This window comes from Coregonus clupeaformis, unplaced genomic scaffold, assembly GCF_020615455.1.
Source record: "Coregonus clupeaformis isolate EN_2021a unplaced genomic scaffold, ASM2061545v1 scaf0740, whole genome shotgun sequence".
Taxonomy (NCBI): Eukaryota; Metazoa; Chordata; class Actinopteri; order Salmoniformes; family Salmonidae; genus Coregonus; species Coregonus clupeaformis.
Genome location: NW_025534195.1, coordinates 193,939 through 211,389, shown reverse-complemented (window position 1 = coordinate 211,389; position 17,451 = coordinate 193,939). Strand labels below are relative to the sequence as shown.

Here is a 17,451-nt window from a genome sequence, read left to right as displayed (position 1 = left end):
TCTGTAGCTGTGGGTAAAATCGGTAGGAAAGCCAAGCCAGGAAAAAAAAAGGCATAATTTATTACAACCTATGTGTTGTGATAATTGCATGCTTTGACACCGTGATATTTAGGCCTAAGGCTGAGACAATACGAAGACACCGTGATATACAGTGCATTCCGAAAATATTCAGACCCCTTCACATTTTGTTACATTACAGCCTTATTCTAAAATGGATTAAATAGTTTCCCCCCCTCATCATTCTACACACAATAGCCCAAAATTACAAAGCAAAAACAGGTTTTTAGTAATTTTTGCAAATGTATTCAAAATAAAAAACGGAAATATTACATTTACATAAGTATTCAGACCCTTTACTCAGTATTTGTTGAAACACCTTCAGCAGCGATTACAGCCTGGAGTCTTCTTGGGGATGACGCTACAAGCTTGGCACACCTGTATTTGGGGAGTTTCTCCCATTCTTCTCTGCAGATCCTCTCAAGCTCTGTCAGGTTGGATGGGGAGCGTCGCTGCACAGCTATTTATAGATTACGTCCCACACCACGTAGCGCATGCACAGCGTAGCCTTCTTGTCTTCTACCAAAACCAATGCCAAACCAATCAGGTGGAAAAAAAGCTTCGGATGTCATTGATCACGTGCTTCTGATAAAATTATACAGGCATCGGCACACCGCTTGGCATTTCAACGCATGCCTCGGCGTTCCGGCATCAAATGTAACATCAACAGATGTTAACTACAGGGAGCACTAACCAAGATGTCTACTACAGAGAGCACTAACCAAGATGTCTACTACAGGGAGCACTAACCAAGATGTCTACTACAGAGAGCACTAACCAAGATGTGTACTACAGGGAGCACTAACCAAGATGTCTACTACTACTACTACTACTACTACTACTACTACTACTACTAACCAAGATGTTTTTGTTTTTTTTAGTCATTTAGCAGACGCTCTTATCCAGAGCGACTTACAGGAGCAATTAGGGTTAAGTGCCTTGTTCAAGGGCACATCGACAGATTTTTCACCTAGTCGGCTCGGGGATTAGAACCAGCGTCCTTTCTGTTACTAGCACAACGCTCTTAACCACTAAGCTACCTGCCGCCCCTACTACAGGGAGCATTTCTGGAAAATGTGAAGTTCAAAATGGACAAAGGGGGCGTTGTTGGGGCTGTGTTCTAAACCTAAGGAAAGCCTTTGATACTGTTAACCATGAGGTCCTTGTCTCAAAACTGTTCAAGTTCAACTTTTTCCCTGATGCCTTAAGATGGATAACATTTTACCCAGTGTGTCAGAGTGAGCAGTGAGATGTCACCCACCCTCAGCTATGATGTGGGCATGCCCCAATGGTCAAATACAGGGATGTACGTGCATCGAAAGAGCAAAAGGCAAGCTGCACAGAAATGGTCCATGTTACAAAGTGGCTCAGTGACTCACGTTTGCACCTCTCTGTAATGTTCTATTCAAAGAGGGCAACTGATGCTACTGAGCTAGATGTCTTATGTGTCAGGGGAGAAGCTCCAGGTGGTATCTGATTATAAAGTACCTTGGCATCTTGATTCCAACCGCCTCATTCAAAAAGCAGGTGAAAAAGGTAACTCAAATAACCAGATACAACCTGGCTAATGTTCTATACATATGTCATTATTTGACTACAGACGCAGCGACACTGTACTTCAATGCTATGATACTCGCCCACTTAACATACTGCTTGACTAGTTGGGCCCAAGCTTGCTGTACAACATTGAAACTCATTCAGTATGTCTACAAACAAGCTATCTTGTGAAAAACACAATACATACGCATGTCGTGTATTCAAGATCGTAAATGGCAATAAAATAAACGTTTCTCTCAACTGCGTTACCCACTCCAGTCAATAGATGGCGATATGCGTCTTGCATGCGAAGCTGCTGGTGTGACGTATAATCTAGTGGACGGGACGCTTCTTCAACAACAGCTAGTCAGCCTCCTCCGTAGCTTGCTAGCCAACATAGCCGAAACATTAATGCTCTTTAGACACTTTCTGTGTATATTAGCCTCTGTGTTTTAAACATACTTCTATTGTATAGCTAGCTGCCGCATTTAATTTCATTTTACGTTGTTAGAAGTCAGCTAGTTGGCTTGCTAAATTAGCCTAGCACTAATGCTAACTAGCTAGCTAACATCCCGACCATGAACTCACTAAACTACTCCCCTCCTGCTAAAGAAGAGGAGGTCTGCTGGACGGAGAAGGAAACTCTCGTGAAAGAGGAGAAGGAAGAAGAGGCTGTTACTGTCAAAATAGAAGTAGAGGATGAAGCTGTTACAGTGAAAGAAGAAGAAGAAGAAGCTTTCAGAGTGAAAGAAGAAGAGGAGGAGGAGGAGGAAGAGGAGGATGCAGTTTCTGGATTGAAGGAGGAGGGGGAGATTACTGTCACGCTGGAGGAAGAGGGAGAAGAAGAGAAGACAGGAGATCTGATTAACGCCAGTGAGTACTGTCTTAAAAACAACTCCGCAGTTGAATCAATGTGTGGGTTTTTAAGGTGCATTCTACTGAAGTTCTACACTTGAATATGTTGTTAAAGCTACCAAGAGTGGGGGCCACCAACAGAACGTTGACAATGGATCAAATGCTTCCCATTTCTCTTTATGTAGTGCTTTGTTCAGTTTAAATACTCGACATCCCATAGAATCAGTAAGTCCCAAATAAAATGTCTCTTTTTTTTTCCAGGTTTAATATATCTCGAAATAAAATTGCTATTTGGGTCACTTCCAATTGATAAAACTGAAGGTTTTACGAATTTTAAGTACAGCAGCTTTGTTTACAAATTGCAGGTCAGATGTCTAAAGGTAATTATGACGCATAGGCCGATTGATAGTTTATCTCGCGCACCTGCTATCCTTCTGATCCATCCACGACTACATCAACAATACATAGGCCCTATATCTAGCTATATCCCTCTCATTGCAAACGAGAATCGTTATAAATGAGAGTTGAGTGATACAGAATAAAAGTGTAATTTAGCTGAGAAATCTTCTTCTTCGGTGGGGTTTATCAGCAGTTGGCATCCAACGTTATGGTGCATTACCGCCACCTACTGTACTGGAGTGTGGGCCAGAGACAGGGAGAAACTAAATCCTACCTGCCAGCTCTGTTGTGACTATATCTAATGACGTTCTACTCAATATACTCTTTAAACTCATTTCCTGTATCCTCTTCTCCCTCATACTAGATTTTATCCTCTCTCTTTCCCTCTGATACTGCCCACATTGTATTTTTTATTTTATTTATTTTAAATTTTATTTCACCTTTATTTAACCAGGTAAGCCAGTTGAGAACAAGTTCTCATTTACAACCGCGACCTGGCCAAGATAAAGCAAAGCAGTGCGATAAAAACAACAACACAGAGTTACATATGGGGTAAAACAAAACATAAGGTCATAAAATACAACAGAAAAAATATATATACAGTGTGTGCAAATATAGCAAGTTATGGAGGTAAGGCAATAAATAGGCTATAGTGCAAAATAATTACAATTAGTATTAACACTGGAATGCTAGATGTGCAAGAGATTGTGCAAATAGAGATACTGGGGTGCAAAAGAGCAAAATAAATAACAATATAGGGATGAGGTAGTTGGGTGGGCTAATTTCAGATGGGCTGTGTACATGTGCAGTGATCGGTAAGGTGCTCTGACAACTGATGCTTAAAGTTAGTGAGGGAGATAAGAGTCTCCAGCTTCAGAGATTTTTGCAATTCGTTGCAGTCATTGGCAGCAGAGAACTGGAAGGAATGGCGGCCAAAGGAGGTGTTGGCTTTGGGAATGACCAGTGAGATATACCTGTGGTCCTCTGTAGCTCAGCTGGTAGAGCACGGCGCTTGTAACGCCAAGGTAGTGGGTTCGATCCCCAGGACCACCCATACACAAAAATGTATGCACGCATGTCTGTAAGTCGCTTTGGATAAAAGCGTCTGCTAAATGGCATATTATTTTATTTTATTTTTTTACCTGCTGGAGCGCAGACTACGGGTGGGTGCTGCTATGGTGACCAATGAGCTAAGATAAGGCAGGGATTTGCCTAGCAGTGATTTATAGATGGCCTGGAGCCAGTGGGTTTGACGACAAACATGTAGTGAGGACCAGCCAACAAGAGCGTACAGGTCACAGTGGTGGGTAGTGTATGGGGCTTTGGAGACAGAACGGATGGCACTGTGATAGACTACATCCAATTTGCTGAGTAGAGTGTTGGAGGCTATTTTGTAAATGACATCGCCGAAGTCAAGGATCGGTAGGATAGTCAGTTTTACGAGGGCATGTTTGGCAGCATGAGTGAAGGAGGCTTTGTTGCGAAATAGGAAGCCGATTCTAGATTTAACTTTGGATTGGAGATTCTTAATGTGAGTCTGGAAGGAGAGTTTACAGTCTAACCAGACACCTAGGTATTTGTAGTTGTCCACAAACTCTAGGTCAGACCCGTCGAGAGTAGTGATTCTAGTCGGGTGGGCGGGTGCAAGCAGCGTTCGATTGAAGAGCATGCATTTAGTTTTACTAGTGTTTAAGAGCAGTTGGAGGCTACTGAAGGAGTGTTGTATGGAATTGAAGCTCGTTTGGAGGTTTGTTAACACAGTGTCCAATGAAGGGCCAGATGTATACAAAATGGTGTAGCAATACATGTTCCACGGTCTCTGTTTCCTAGCAATAATCACACTTTCCTGTTGGATGCTTTCCTATCACATTTAAGGTCTTATTCAACTGGCTGTGTCCCACCCTTAATCTTGTAAAAATAGCCTCCTCTCTTCTGTCCCTTCCTGCCGTCCTCCCCTCCCCGACTTTCCTCTGTACTTGAAATAAATGCCTTCCCTTATTATCTCTATTCCACTGCTCCTGCCATCTCTGCAACATCACTGTATATATCAGTCTTTTTGCCTCTGCCTTGCCCATTGACACTTCAACATCAACATCCCCACTACTAAGTGCTTGTTTAGCCTGAGCATCTACTGCCTCGTTCCCCTCCACCCCCACATGGGCTGGAACCCAAGTAAATCTTATCTGAATAGCAATCTGTTTAATCCTGCCATGGGTTTGTAGCACCTCATAAAGCAGGTCTTGAATGCTACGTGAGGAGTTCAGTCCCAGCGTTGTGATGAGCCCATATGCATTCCTTTTGTCCAGGTGGGTGAGGGCAGTGTGCAGTGCAATGGCGGTCACCTCGTCCGTGGATCTGTCAGAGCGGTAGGCAAATTGGAGAGGGTCGAGTGTGTCAGGGAGGAGGGGATGTGGTCTTTGACTAGTCTCTCGAAGCACTTCAATGATGACGGAAGTGAGTGCTAATGGTCGCTTCGTCATTCAGTTCAGTTACTTTCCCTTTCTTGGGCACAGGGATGATAGTGGACATCTTGAAGCAGGTGGGGATAACAGCTTGAGCTAGAGAGAGATTGAAAATGCATATGCTCTGAGATTGAAAATGCATATGCTCTGAGATTGAAAATGCATATGCTCTGAAGGCGCGGCCAGGGATACGGTCTGGGCCAGCAGCCTTGTGAGGGTCAACATGCTTGAATGACTTCCATACGTCCTCCGTGGAGACCGTAAGCACGTAGCCCTCGTTGTCCTCAGGGGCTCAGAGTCGTTGTGGAGAAAAGGGTGTTTAGCTCGTCCGGTAGGGGGCCGCTGGTGTCCGCCACGTGACTGGCTTTCTTTTTGACCATGATCGTTAGAAGCCCTTGCTACATACGCCTCGTGTCCGACCCTCTGAATAACTCCTCAATAAGTCTTCAACAATTCAAATCGTGAGACTGACTACTACCACATGGACAGACTTCATCAGTGTGTTTGTGTGGGGAGCATGCTGTCTATTTAGTCAGGCCCACATTATTCAATAAGTCTTCAACATCTCTAATGACTACTACCACATGGACAGACTTCATCAGTGTGTTTGTGTGGGGAGCATGCTGTCTATTTAGTCAGGCCCACATTATTCAATAAGTCTTCAACATCTCTATGACTACTACCACATGGACAGACTTCATCAGTGTGTTTGTGTGGGGAGCATGCTGTCTATTTAGTCAGGCCCACATTATTCTGAGTGTTTTACAATGTTAATTATGTGAACGTTAATGCATAATGCCATTGGGTAGGCAAATAAAATACAAATAAACATTATTGTTAAAGTGGTAGGCTAATGCATACTTTTTGAGCATATGTTTTGGGGGGAGTTTCTTTTCCTATATTTTATTAAAAAAAAAAAAAATTGTCATTTAGCAGACGCTCTTATCCAGAGCGACTTACAGGAGCAATTAGGGTTAAGTGCCTTGCTCAAGGGCACATCGACAGATTTTTCACCTAGTCGGCTCGGGGATTAGAACCAGCGACCTTTCGGTTACTGGCACTATGCTCTTAACCACTAAGCTACCTGCTGCCCATATATGCTATTACAACAATTAAACATAAAATGTAGGTCTTTGAAAATGACAATTTAAGTGCTTGAAAAAGTCCTAAATCCTTGAATTTGACTTGCCAATATCTGTATGAACCCTGTATAGGCTACTTGCTCAGCACGCAAATGAAAGATAAAATCATCTGCTATTGAAATGTTGCACGCATCATTCACTTTCCTGTCAAATCGCCAGATCTTGACCCCTGGACAGTAAATTTAAGTTGTGCCACTGGCAAATGTACCTGAATGTTGAGCAAATGTACCTGAATGTTGAGCAAATGTACCTGAATGTTGAGCAAATGTACCTGAATGTTGAGCCCTGTGTCCCTGAATGTTGAGCCCTGTGTACCTGAATGTTGAGCCCTGTGTACCTGAATGTTGAGCCCTGTGTACCTGAATGTTGAGCAAATGTACCTGGATGTTGAGCCCTGTGTACCTGAATGTTTAGCCCTGTGTCCCTGAATGTTGAGCCCTGTGTACCTGAATGTTGAGCCCTGTGTACCTGAATGTTGAGCCCTGTGTACCTGAATGTTGAGCCCTGTGTACCTGAATGTTGAGCCCTGTGTACCTGAATGTTGAGCCCTGTGTACCTGAATGTTGAGCCCTGTGTACCTGAATGTTGAGCCCTGTGTACCTGAATGTTGAGCCCTGTGTACCTGAATGTTGAGCCCTGTGTACCTGAATGTTGAGCCCTGTGTACCTGAATGTTGAGCCCTGTGTACCTGAATGTTGAGCCCTGTGTACCTGAATGTTGAGCCCTGTGTCCCTGAATGTTGAGCCCTGTGTACCTGAATGTTGAGCCCTGTGTACCTGAATGTTGAGCCCTGTGTACCTGAATGTTGAGCCCTGTGTACCTGAATGTTGAGCCCTGTGTCCCTGAATGTTGAGCCCTGTGTACCTGAATGTTGAGCCCTGTGTCCCTGAATGTTGAGCCCTGTGTACCTGAATGTTGAGCCCTGTGTCCCTGAATGTTGAGCCCTGTGTACCTGAATGTTGAGCCCTGTGTACCTGAATGTTGAGCCCTGTGTCCCTGAATGTTGAGCCCTGTGTACCTGAATGTTGAGCCCTGTGTCCCTGAATGTTGAGCCCTGTGTACCTGAATGTTGAGCCCTGTGTCCCTGAATGTTGAGCCCTGTGTACCTGAATGTTGAGCCCTGTGTCCCTGAATGTTGAGCCCTGTGTACCTGAATGTTGAGCCCTGTGTCCCTGAATGTTGAGCCCTGTGTACCTGAATGTTGAGCCCTGTGTCCCTGAATGTTGAGCCCTGTGTACCTGAATGTTGAGCCCTCTGTACCTGAATGTTGAGCCCTGTGTACCTGAATGTTGAGCCCTGTGTACCTGAATGTTGAGCCCTGTGTGTGCGTTATGCATAGGGCCTAGATGTCTACCACTTTGTGTCGCCGTTAGCGACGCTAATGTCTTCTGGTAGACGGAAAGGCAATTAAAAGGTAACTACAAAGTAGGCTATGACTACCTGGCAGAATCGGGATTATTTGCGTCATTTCCGTGGCCATTTGTTTTGAAAACTCCCATCACAACTGCACTACAGAAACACTGCTAGACAAACACGACTGTCTGGCTGGTGGCACTTGAATAAAAGGTTAACTACACACAAAAAATAAAATAAAAATCCCAGAACTAACAAATTGTCCCCTGATGTGGTTTAAGCATTGTTGTGGAATTAGAACATTCAATTTTGTTTTTCTATTAAAAATTGTGTTTTTTCCTGAAAAAACTGGTGGAAATCAGTCCTCCCCATGTTTTTGTTTTGTTGTCGTGGTAGCTCTTTTCTTTGCTGTTACAGTAAATCGGTCTAAATTAATGTAAGAACACAAGGGCATGCTAATTTAAAAGATAGCTAGTCATTATTAGCCTGGTTCTATTATGGGAAACAGGCCAGGTCATTATGAATTATTTAAAAAATTCTCAAAAAATTGCTGTGACCAAATAATGTGCTACTTCATTGAGGGAAAATGTATTTACTATCACTGTTGTGGTTGTCTCACCTAGCTGCCTTAAGATGGATGCACTAACTGCAAGTTGCTCTGGATAGTGACCATACTATTCCCTTAAAGCCACACACTAAAATACATGGGCAATGCAAATGTAAACAATAGAGCAAATGCATCACATGCAAAGAGCACTTGACTGTAAGTCTCTCTGGATAAGAGGGTCTGCTAAATGACTCAAATAGAAATGTATGTGGAGATTTCATTCAGGTCTCCCTGTTTAACCACTCTGTTTGTCTTTGGCAGAAGAGAGACCAGACTCAGAGGAACCAGAGACATCTGAACCAGCGAGACGACACCACTGTTCCCAGTGTGGAAAGAGTTTTACCCATTTAGGGAGCCTTAAAAACCATAAGAGAACACATGCAGTGAAGAAGTCTTACAACTGCTCTCAGTGTGGAAAGAGTTTTACCCAGTTAGGGCACCTTCAAAACCATAAGAGAACACACACAGGGGAGAAGCCTTTCCAATGCTCCCAGTGTGGAAAGAGATTTATCCAGTCAACACATCTGAACGAGCATAAGAGAATACACACAGGAGAAAAACCATTCCAATGCTCTCAGTGTGGAAAGGCATTTTCCCGATCAGGGGACCTAAAATCACACGAAAGAATACACACAGGGGAAAAGCCTTATCACTGCTCTCAGTGTGGAAAGAGTTTTACCCGTTTAGGGAACCAAAGAATGCATGAGAGAATACACACAGGAGTGAAACCTTACCACTGCTCACATTGTGAAAAGAGTTTTGCACGGTTAGGCAACCTTAAACTACATAAAAGAATACACACAGGAGAAAAACCATTCCAATGTTCTCAGTGTGGAAATACATTTTCCCGATCAGGGGACCTGAAATCACATGAAAGAATACACACAGGGGAAAAGCCTTATCACTGCTCCCATTGTGAAAGTAGTTTTAGCTGGTCAGGGCAACTGAAAGAGCATGAGAGAACACACACAGGAGTGAAGTCTTACCACTGCTCCCAGTGTGGAAAGAGTTTTAGAAGGTTGGGGTCCCTTAAATCACATAAGATATATACACACACAGGAGAAAAGCCCTATAACTGCTCCCAGTGTGAAAATAAGTATTTATCATTAGGGGAGATGAAAAAGCATGCGAGAACACACTCTGTAGAGAGGCCTTTCCAGTGCTCTCAGTGTGGAAAGGGATTTATCCAGTCATCACATCTGAAAGCGCATAAGACAATACACACAAGAGAGAAGCCATTCCAGTGCTCTCAGTGTGGAAAGAGTTATACCCGGTTAGGGAACTTGAAAACGCATGAGATGACACACACAGGAGAGAAGCCATTCCAATGCTCTCAGTGTGGAAAGCGTTTTACCTGGTTAGGGAACCTGAAAATGCATAAGGTGACACATAAAGGAGTGTAGCCGCACCTCCGAGTGTGAAAAGGGTTTTGTTCAGTTAAGGGGCTTGAAAGAACATGAAAGAATACAGACACAGGAGGAAAACACCACTGCTCTCATTGTGGAAAGACATTTTCAGAGGACCTGAAATCACATGAGAGAAAAGAGAGGCTGTATTCTGACTTATGTTTTTGACTGAGAATTAGTGTTTTTGTTTATGTGTCATGAAATGTAATTGTGTGTATTAAATCATACTCACAAATATGGCTACATTTGTTTGTCATTTTTCATCTCCAGACATGGTCAAATCTAAAATCAGATTGAATTACATTTTAGTCATTTAGCAGACACTCTTATCCAGAGCGACTTACAATTAGTGAATGCATACATTATTTATTATTTATTTTTCATACTGGTCCCCCATGGGAATCGAACACACAACCCTGGCGTTGCAAACGCCATGCTCTACCAACTGAGCTACATCCCTGCCGGCCATTCCCTCCCCTTCCCTGGGCCAATTGTGCGCCGCCCCATGGGTCTCCCAGTTGCGGCCGGCTACGACAGAGCCTGGATTTGAACCAGGATCTCTAGTGGCACAGCTAACACTGCGATGCAGTGCCTTAGACCACTGCGCCACTCGGGCGAAAGGTGTATTTGGTTTTGATTATAAACTTTGAATGAATCAATAAAAATGTGGATGTTAATTTTATGATTTGGATATTTCAAAATGTAAATTAACAAATAGATTAATATAATTCAGATTTCTTTATTCCAACCTTGAAAACCTCGTTTTGATTATTTTTTTCTAACCTTGAAACCTCTTGAATGTAGTTGTGTTTCATTGACTTAATTGTTGTACTAGTCATCAAGGAATATGAACATGTGTTTACTTGTTCTGATAACATTTATAAGTTGTCGACATGAAAAACATTCACTACCCCCAGTTGTTGACATGAATAACATTCCTACATATCATCGGAACCCAGGTAGTTCTAAAATTATGCACACATGACTTGTAAGTCACTTTGGATAAAAGCGTCTGCTAAATGGCATATTATTATTATTATATTATTATTCCACTATGTCAGAAAAACACAGGTGCTGATTATAAAAAGGATTTGATTAATGCAACATATTCTTATCTGAATAGTGTTCCAGACCTGAGGAGCCCCATGAGAGATGGCCCTGTCATCCATACTGCACAGGTCTGTGGCTGGTCTGACCAGGCTGTTAGTCTGATGATGGTAGTGTGGTGCTGGGGAGTAGTGACCAGGCTGTTAGTCTGATGATCGTAGTGTGGTGCTGGGGAGTAGTGTGACCAGGCTGTTAGTCTGATGATCGTAGTGTGGTGCTGGGGAGTAGTGTGACCAGGCTGTTAGTCTGATGATCATAGTGTGGTGCTGGGGAGTAGTGTGACCAGGCTGTTAGTCTGATGATCGTAGTGTGGTGCTGGGGAGTAGTGTGACCAGGCTGTTAGTCTGATGATCGTAGTGTGGTGCTGGGGAGTAGTGTGACCAGGCTGTTAGTCTGATGATCGTAGTGTGGTGCTGGGGAGTAGTGTGACCAGGCTGTTAGTCTGATGATCGTAGTGTGGTGCTGGGGAGTAGTGTGACCAGGCTGTTAGTCTGATGATCGTAGTGTGGTGCTGGGGGGGTAGTGTGACCAGGCTGTTAGTCTGATGATCGTAGTGTGGTGCTGGGGAGTAGTGTGACCAGGCTGTTAGTCTGATGATCGTAGTGTGGTGCTGGGGAGTAGTGTGACCAGGCTGTTAGTCTGATGATCGTAGTGTGGTGCTGGGGAGTAGTGTGACCAGGCTGTTAGTCTGATGATCGTAGTGTGGTGCTGGGGAGTAGTGTGACCAGGCTGTTAGTCTGATGATCGTAGTGTGGTGCTGGGGAGTAGTGTGACCAGGCTGTTAGTCTGATGATCGTAGTGTGGTGCTGGGGAGTAGTGTGACCAGGCTGTTAGTCTGATGATCGTAGTGTGGTGCTGGGGAGTAGTGTGACCAGGCTGTTAGTCTGATGATGGTAGTGTGGTGCTGGGGAGTAGTGTGACCAGGCTGTTAGTCTGATGATCGTAGTGTGGTGCTGGGGAGTAGTCTGACCAGGCTGTTAGTCTGATGATCGTAGTGTGGTGCTGGGGAGTAGTCTGACCAGGCTGTTAGTCTGATGATCGTAGTGTGGTGCTGGGGAGTAGTGTGACCAGGCTGTTAGTCTGATGATCGTAGTGTGGTGCTGGGGAGTAGTGTGACCAGGCTGTTAGTCTGATGATCGTAGTGTGGTGCTGGGGAGTAGTGTGACCAGGCTGTTAGTCTGATGATCGTAGTGTGGTGCTAGGGAGTAGTGTGACCAGGCTGTTAGTCTGATGATCGTAGTGTGGTGCTGGGGGAGTAGTGTGACCAGGCTGTTAGTCTGATGATCGTAGTGTGGTGCTGGGGGAGTAGTGTGACCAGGCTGTTAGTCTGATGATGGTAGTGTGGTGCTGGGGAGTAGTGTGACCAGGCTGTTAGTCTGATGATCGTAGTGTGGTGCTGGGGAGTAGTGTGACCAGGCTGTTAGTCTGATGATCGTAGTGTGGTGCTGGGGAGTAGTGTGACCAGGCTGTTAGTCTGATGATCGTAGTGTGGTGCTGGGGAGTAGTGTGACCAGGCTGTTAGTCTGATGATCGTAGTGTGGTGCTGGGGAGTAGTGTGACCAGGCTGTTAGTCTGATGATCGTAGTGTGGTGCTGGGGAGTAGTGTGACCAGGCTGTTAGTCTGATGATCGTAGTGTGGTGCTGGGGAGTAGTGTGACCAGGCTGTTAGTCTGATGATGGTAGTGTGGTGCTGGGGAGTAGTGTGACCAGGCTGTTAGTCTGATGATCGTAGTGTGGTGCTAGGGAGTAGTCTGACCAGGCTGTTAGTCTGATGATCGTAGTGTGGTGCTGGGGAGTAGTGTGACCAGGCTGTTAGTCTGATGATCGTAGTGTGGTGCTGGGGAGTAGTGTGACCAGGCTGTTAGTCTGATGATCATAGTGTGGTGCTGGGGAGTAGTTCTCTAGAAGTTAGCAGATGTATGTAGGTGCATTACTCTGGAGAACCTTAAAGGTGAGCAGCACAATCTTACATTTGATCCTAAACAGGAAGCCAATGGAGGTTGAATAAAACAGGGGTGATGTTTTTTTCTGGTTTGTGGTCTGGATCATATGGAGTTGAGAAAGAAGCCTTACTAGGATTCTTGTCAGCAGTAGTCAAGAACAACCTGATTGGAGCGATGTTACGCAGGTGGAAATATGACACTTTATTGTTCTTGAAGTCTCAGTGTCCCCATCTAGACAGTCTGTCAGTTTGGTTCTTGAAGTCTCAGTGTCCCCATCTAGACAGTCTGTCAGTCTGGTTCTTGAAGTCTCAGTGTCCCCATCTAGACAGTCTGTCAGTTTAGTTCTTGAAGTCTCAGTGTCCCCATCTAGACAGTCTGTCAGTCTGGTTCTTGAAGTCTCAGTGTCCCCATCTAGACAGTCTGTCAGTTTGGTTCTTGAAGTCTCAGTGTCCCCATCTAGACAGTCTGTCAGTCTGGTTCTTGAAGTCTCAGTGTCCCCTTTTGTCCTCACATATATTTATGTCATCAGCATAAAAATGAAAGTTCAATCCAAATCTTCAGATTAGTATCCAAAGCCCTGGTAATGAATATGAACTTGCATTGAATGCAGCTGTATAGTAGATATACATTGTTTTAAATTTACAATCATTAAAAATGAGCTGAACTAATCAATCAATATAATATTATTATTTAATGAAAGAATTTTAAAAATAAACAATGTATGGCAATAAAATTTTAAAAACTTTTATTTTGCAGTCAGTAGATTGTGTATGTCTCAATATAATATTATTTAATGAAATAAATAAACCGAATGTATTGTAATAAAATATATTTTTTAATTTTCCAGTCAGTAGATTGGCGCTAGTGTGACGTATAATCAAGAGGAATGCAACGCTTCTTCAACAGCATTCCCGACCATGAGCTCACTAAACGCTTCCCATTATATTTTTCTGAATATCTCTTCCTGTAGTGCTTTGTTCAGTCTCTCTATACTCGACATCACATGAGAGAAAATGTAAAGTTCTACACCATTTGTTTTTATAATCTCAATGATGTTAGTTTGTCCTTAGCTTTTTCAGTTATTAGGTTTTTAGTTCTATTCTAAGGTAAGACAGACTGGTCTGCTTGAAATATCTATGATACCACGTCATGCCTATTGTTACAACCAACTCATGTCTTATTTCATGGCATTTGGTTGAAATCTTGCCTTTCAGTTTCTTTTCAAATGATGAAGAGGCCAGAATCAAGACAGGGAAGGATCATTTTGATCTGGATTAAATGTTCTAAAACAACTGGCACCGGTTATTTCATTTAAGCAATATGGCATGAGACCCCTGTGGATTGTCGTGAAAAACACACGACTAAGGGCTGTTGTAGTATCTTAAACAGTCTAGAAATGCTGACCGTTGCTTAAAGTAGGAAACGTGGCCCTAAGATTTTGCTGATGTGGCAAAATGATGTAACTCTACTCTACTGTGCTGGAAACATCTGGAAAGCATTACTAAATTCCTGGAAAAGAGGATATGTAATGGCCAGGGATTGGATGTTAGAATCACGCCATGCTCTGGCCATGTATGATATAAATGCCATGTCTTGAACAGAGAGGAGAGAATAGCAAATTACTGATTGGCTGTGCTGTCTCACAGATATCTGCAGAATCTGTCAAATTCTGATGCTGGAACCTTTGTTATAATAAACCTTTGAAAACAGAGTACAGTGTCGGCGGATCTTCTTATCATCACAAGCATGGACCAGCAAAAGTGTTTCTTTTAGGCACTACATTAATGGCGACGAGGTAGTTTTATTTTATTTTTATTCTTTTTGGACGTGCTACGTCTCTTCTTTGCATTCCATTCCTGGGCTACAAAACGACTACCGCTCAAAGAAGCCGGCAAAAATAAGGTGAGTTTAATCCCTTACATTGGGCGCTGGCGTTTTGTGAGTCCAGAGAGTGTGTGCGTTAGAGATGTACCGTTAAATTACTTGTGCGTGCGTTTTGCTGGTGTTTGCTGTGTGGTAGGAGTTCCGTTCTAAATTTTCTGAATTAGTTTGCGTTGAGAACAACGCAAACAGTGGGGAGTGTCTGTAGGGCACACCGATTTGGACACACATATTTTGCCTTGAATAAAAGTGAAAGGAGTGTTCAATGAAAGGCTTAGAGGATAACGCTTGATATGAGTTAACAGTATACTTTTAGGGCGCCGTTAATTTAAGCAAGCCCTTGAGACCAAGGCATCCATATGATGGCCATAAATCTTGATAGTTATTAGAATTAACTCTCAAGTCTGTTCTGGGAACAGTGAGTTTGTACGACATATATTAAATTGTATGTTACCTCTTGGAATATGGTTGACTGGATTGTATGTCCAATGTAACCTCTCATTTAATGTTGGCAACTTAAGGTAGCAGAAATTTAGCAAAAGAATTTAAAAGACAAAAGGAACGGCGATGAGCAAGTTTGCTTTGTATTAATGGATCCTGTATGTAACTATGTGTGTGTCTGAGAGGAGGAAAAAAGCACATTTCTCTGTCAGCGAGTGTGTGTGTGGAACAGAGTGAGTGTGGCTGCGTGCTTGATGACTTCCAGATGTGTGTCGACTAAGGCTTTGAGCAGAGTTTTTAGTCTCTTGTAAATAAATGTGTTAGGTATCTTGGTTTTCAAATGTTAAGCCCCTAGAGTAAAAAGTTGAAACCCCTACAACACAGTTAAGGTTAAATATCTTATGAGTCTCTGTTTGTGAGAACGTTTGTAATTCTTAAACTATATAAACTATGAGCCCCCTGGAAGGACTATAAGTTTAAAGATCTTATGAGTCTCTATAAAAAGAGAACGTTTACTAACGAATCATGAGCCTACAGGGAGGACTTTTTAAGAGTGTATAGAGATGTTTTGTAATTGATAACAGCATAACTATAAATCTGCAGATAAGTGAAAGATAACAAGCTTGGTAGTGGATTTGTGTTCTGTGTTCTGTATGTTCTATGTGTTCAGTTTGTGAGCTCTGTTAAAGTCTTAAGTGTTATTGTCTATGGGAGAAGAGAACGGAGCAACTGTCTATAGCTCCTTCCACTCTGAAATCACGTTGGTGACTGAACTGCGCACGCGTAGGATTTGTGAGTTTAGCCACTCCCCTGCACTGAACTGGAGAGAGAACGGGAGAGTCCACTTCAGTGCAGCCAAAAAAGAAAACGGGAGGGGGAATTTTGCACACAAGTGAAATTTTCTTTTGAATTAACTATTGCTTGACTGTAAAACTGTTTGGTTGATAATCGGTTGAGTTGGTGAATGAGAGATACAGTGGGGAAAAAAAGTATTTAGTCAGCCACCAATTGTGCAAGTTCTCCCACTTAAAAAGATGAGAGAGGCCTGTAATTTTCATCATAGGTACACGTCAACTATGACAGACAAAATGAGGAAAAAAATCCAGAAAATCACATTGTATGATTTTTAATGAATTTATTTGCAAATTATGGTGGAAAATAAGTATTTGGTCAATAACAAAAGTTTCTCAATACTTTGTTATATACCCTTTGTTGGCAATGACACAGGTCAAACGTCTTCACAAGGTTTTCACACACTGTTGCTGGTATTTTGGCCCATTCGTCCATGCAGATCTCCTCTAGAGCAGTGATGTTTTGGGGCTGTCGCTGGGCAACACGGACTTTCAACTCCCTCCAAAGATTTTCTATGGGGTTGAGATCTGGAGACTGGCTAGGCCATTCCAGGACCTTGAAATGCTTCTTACGAAGCCACTCCTTCGTTGCCCGGGCGGTGTGTTTGGGATCATTGTCATACTGAAAGACCCAGCCACGTTTCATCTTCAATGCCCTTGCTGATGGAAGGAGGTTTTCACTCAAAATCTCACCATACATGGCCCCATTCATTCTTTCCTTTACACGAATCAGTCGTCCTGGTCCCTTTGCAGAAAAACAGCCCCAAAGCATGATGTTTCCACCCCCCATGCTTCACAGTAGGTATGGTGTTCTTTGGATGCAACTCAGCATTCTTTGTCCTCCAAACACGACGAGTTGAGTTTTTACCAAAAAGTTCTATTTTGGTTTCATCTGACCATATGACATTCTCCCAATCCTCTTCTGGATCATCCAAATGCACTCTAGCACGGGCCTGGACATGTACTGGCTTAAGCAGGGGGACACGTCTGGCACTGCAGGATTTAAGTCCCTGGCGGCGTAGTGTGTTACTGATGGTAGGCTTTGTTACTTTGGTCCCAGCTCTCTGCAGGTCATTCACTAGGTCCCCCCGTGTGGTTCTGGGATTTTTGCTCACCGTTCTTGTGATCATTTTGACCCCACGGGGTGAGATCTTGCGTGGAGCCCCAGATCGAGGGAGATTATCAGTGGTCTTGTATGCCTTCCATTTCCTAATAATTGCTCCCACAGTTGATTTCTTCAAACCAAGCTGCTTACCTATTGCAGATTCAGTCTTCCCAGCCTGGTGCAGGTCTACAATTTTGTTTCTGGTGTCCTTTGACAGCTCTTTGGTCTTGGCCATAGTGGAGTTTGGAGTGTGACTGTTTGAGCTTGTGGGCAGGTGTCTTTTATACTGATAACAAGTTCAAACAG

General features: G+C 43.3%; 2 protein-coding genes across 2 annotated transcripts in view; one reads left to right on the top strand and one right to left on the bottom strand.

Moving 5' to 3' along the window:
* Nucleotides 1-17,451, bottom strand: part of LOC121533052 (gastrula zinc finger protein XlCGF7.1-like) — a 75,285-nt gene that overhangs the window by 12,174 nt on the left and 45,660 nt on the right. The window lies entirely within an intron of this gene.
* Nucleotides 2,355-10,056, top strand: LOC121533050 (zinc finger protein 431; the record flags this gene model as incomplete). Its single annotated transcript, XM_041838817.2, has 2 exons — nucleotides 2,355-2,466; nucleotides 8,673-10,056. Coding segments are annotated over 2 exons (1,254 nt in total), but the record flags the coding sequence as incomplete, so codon positions are not given.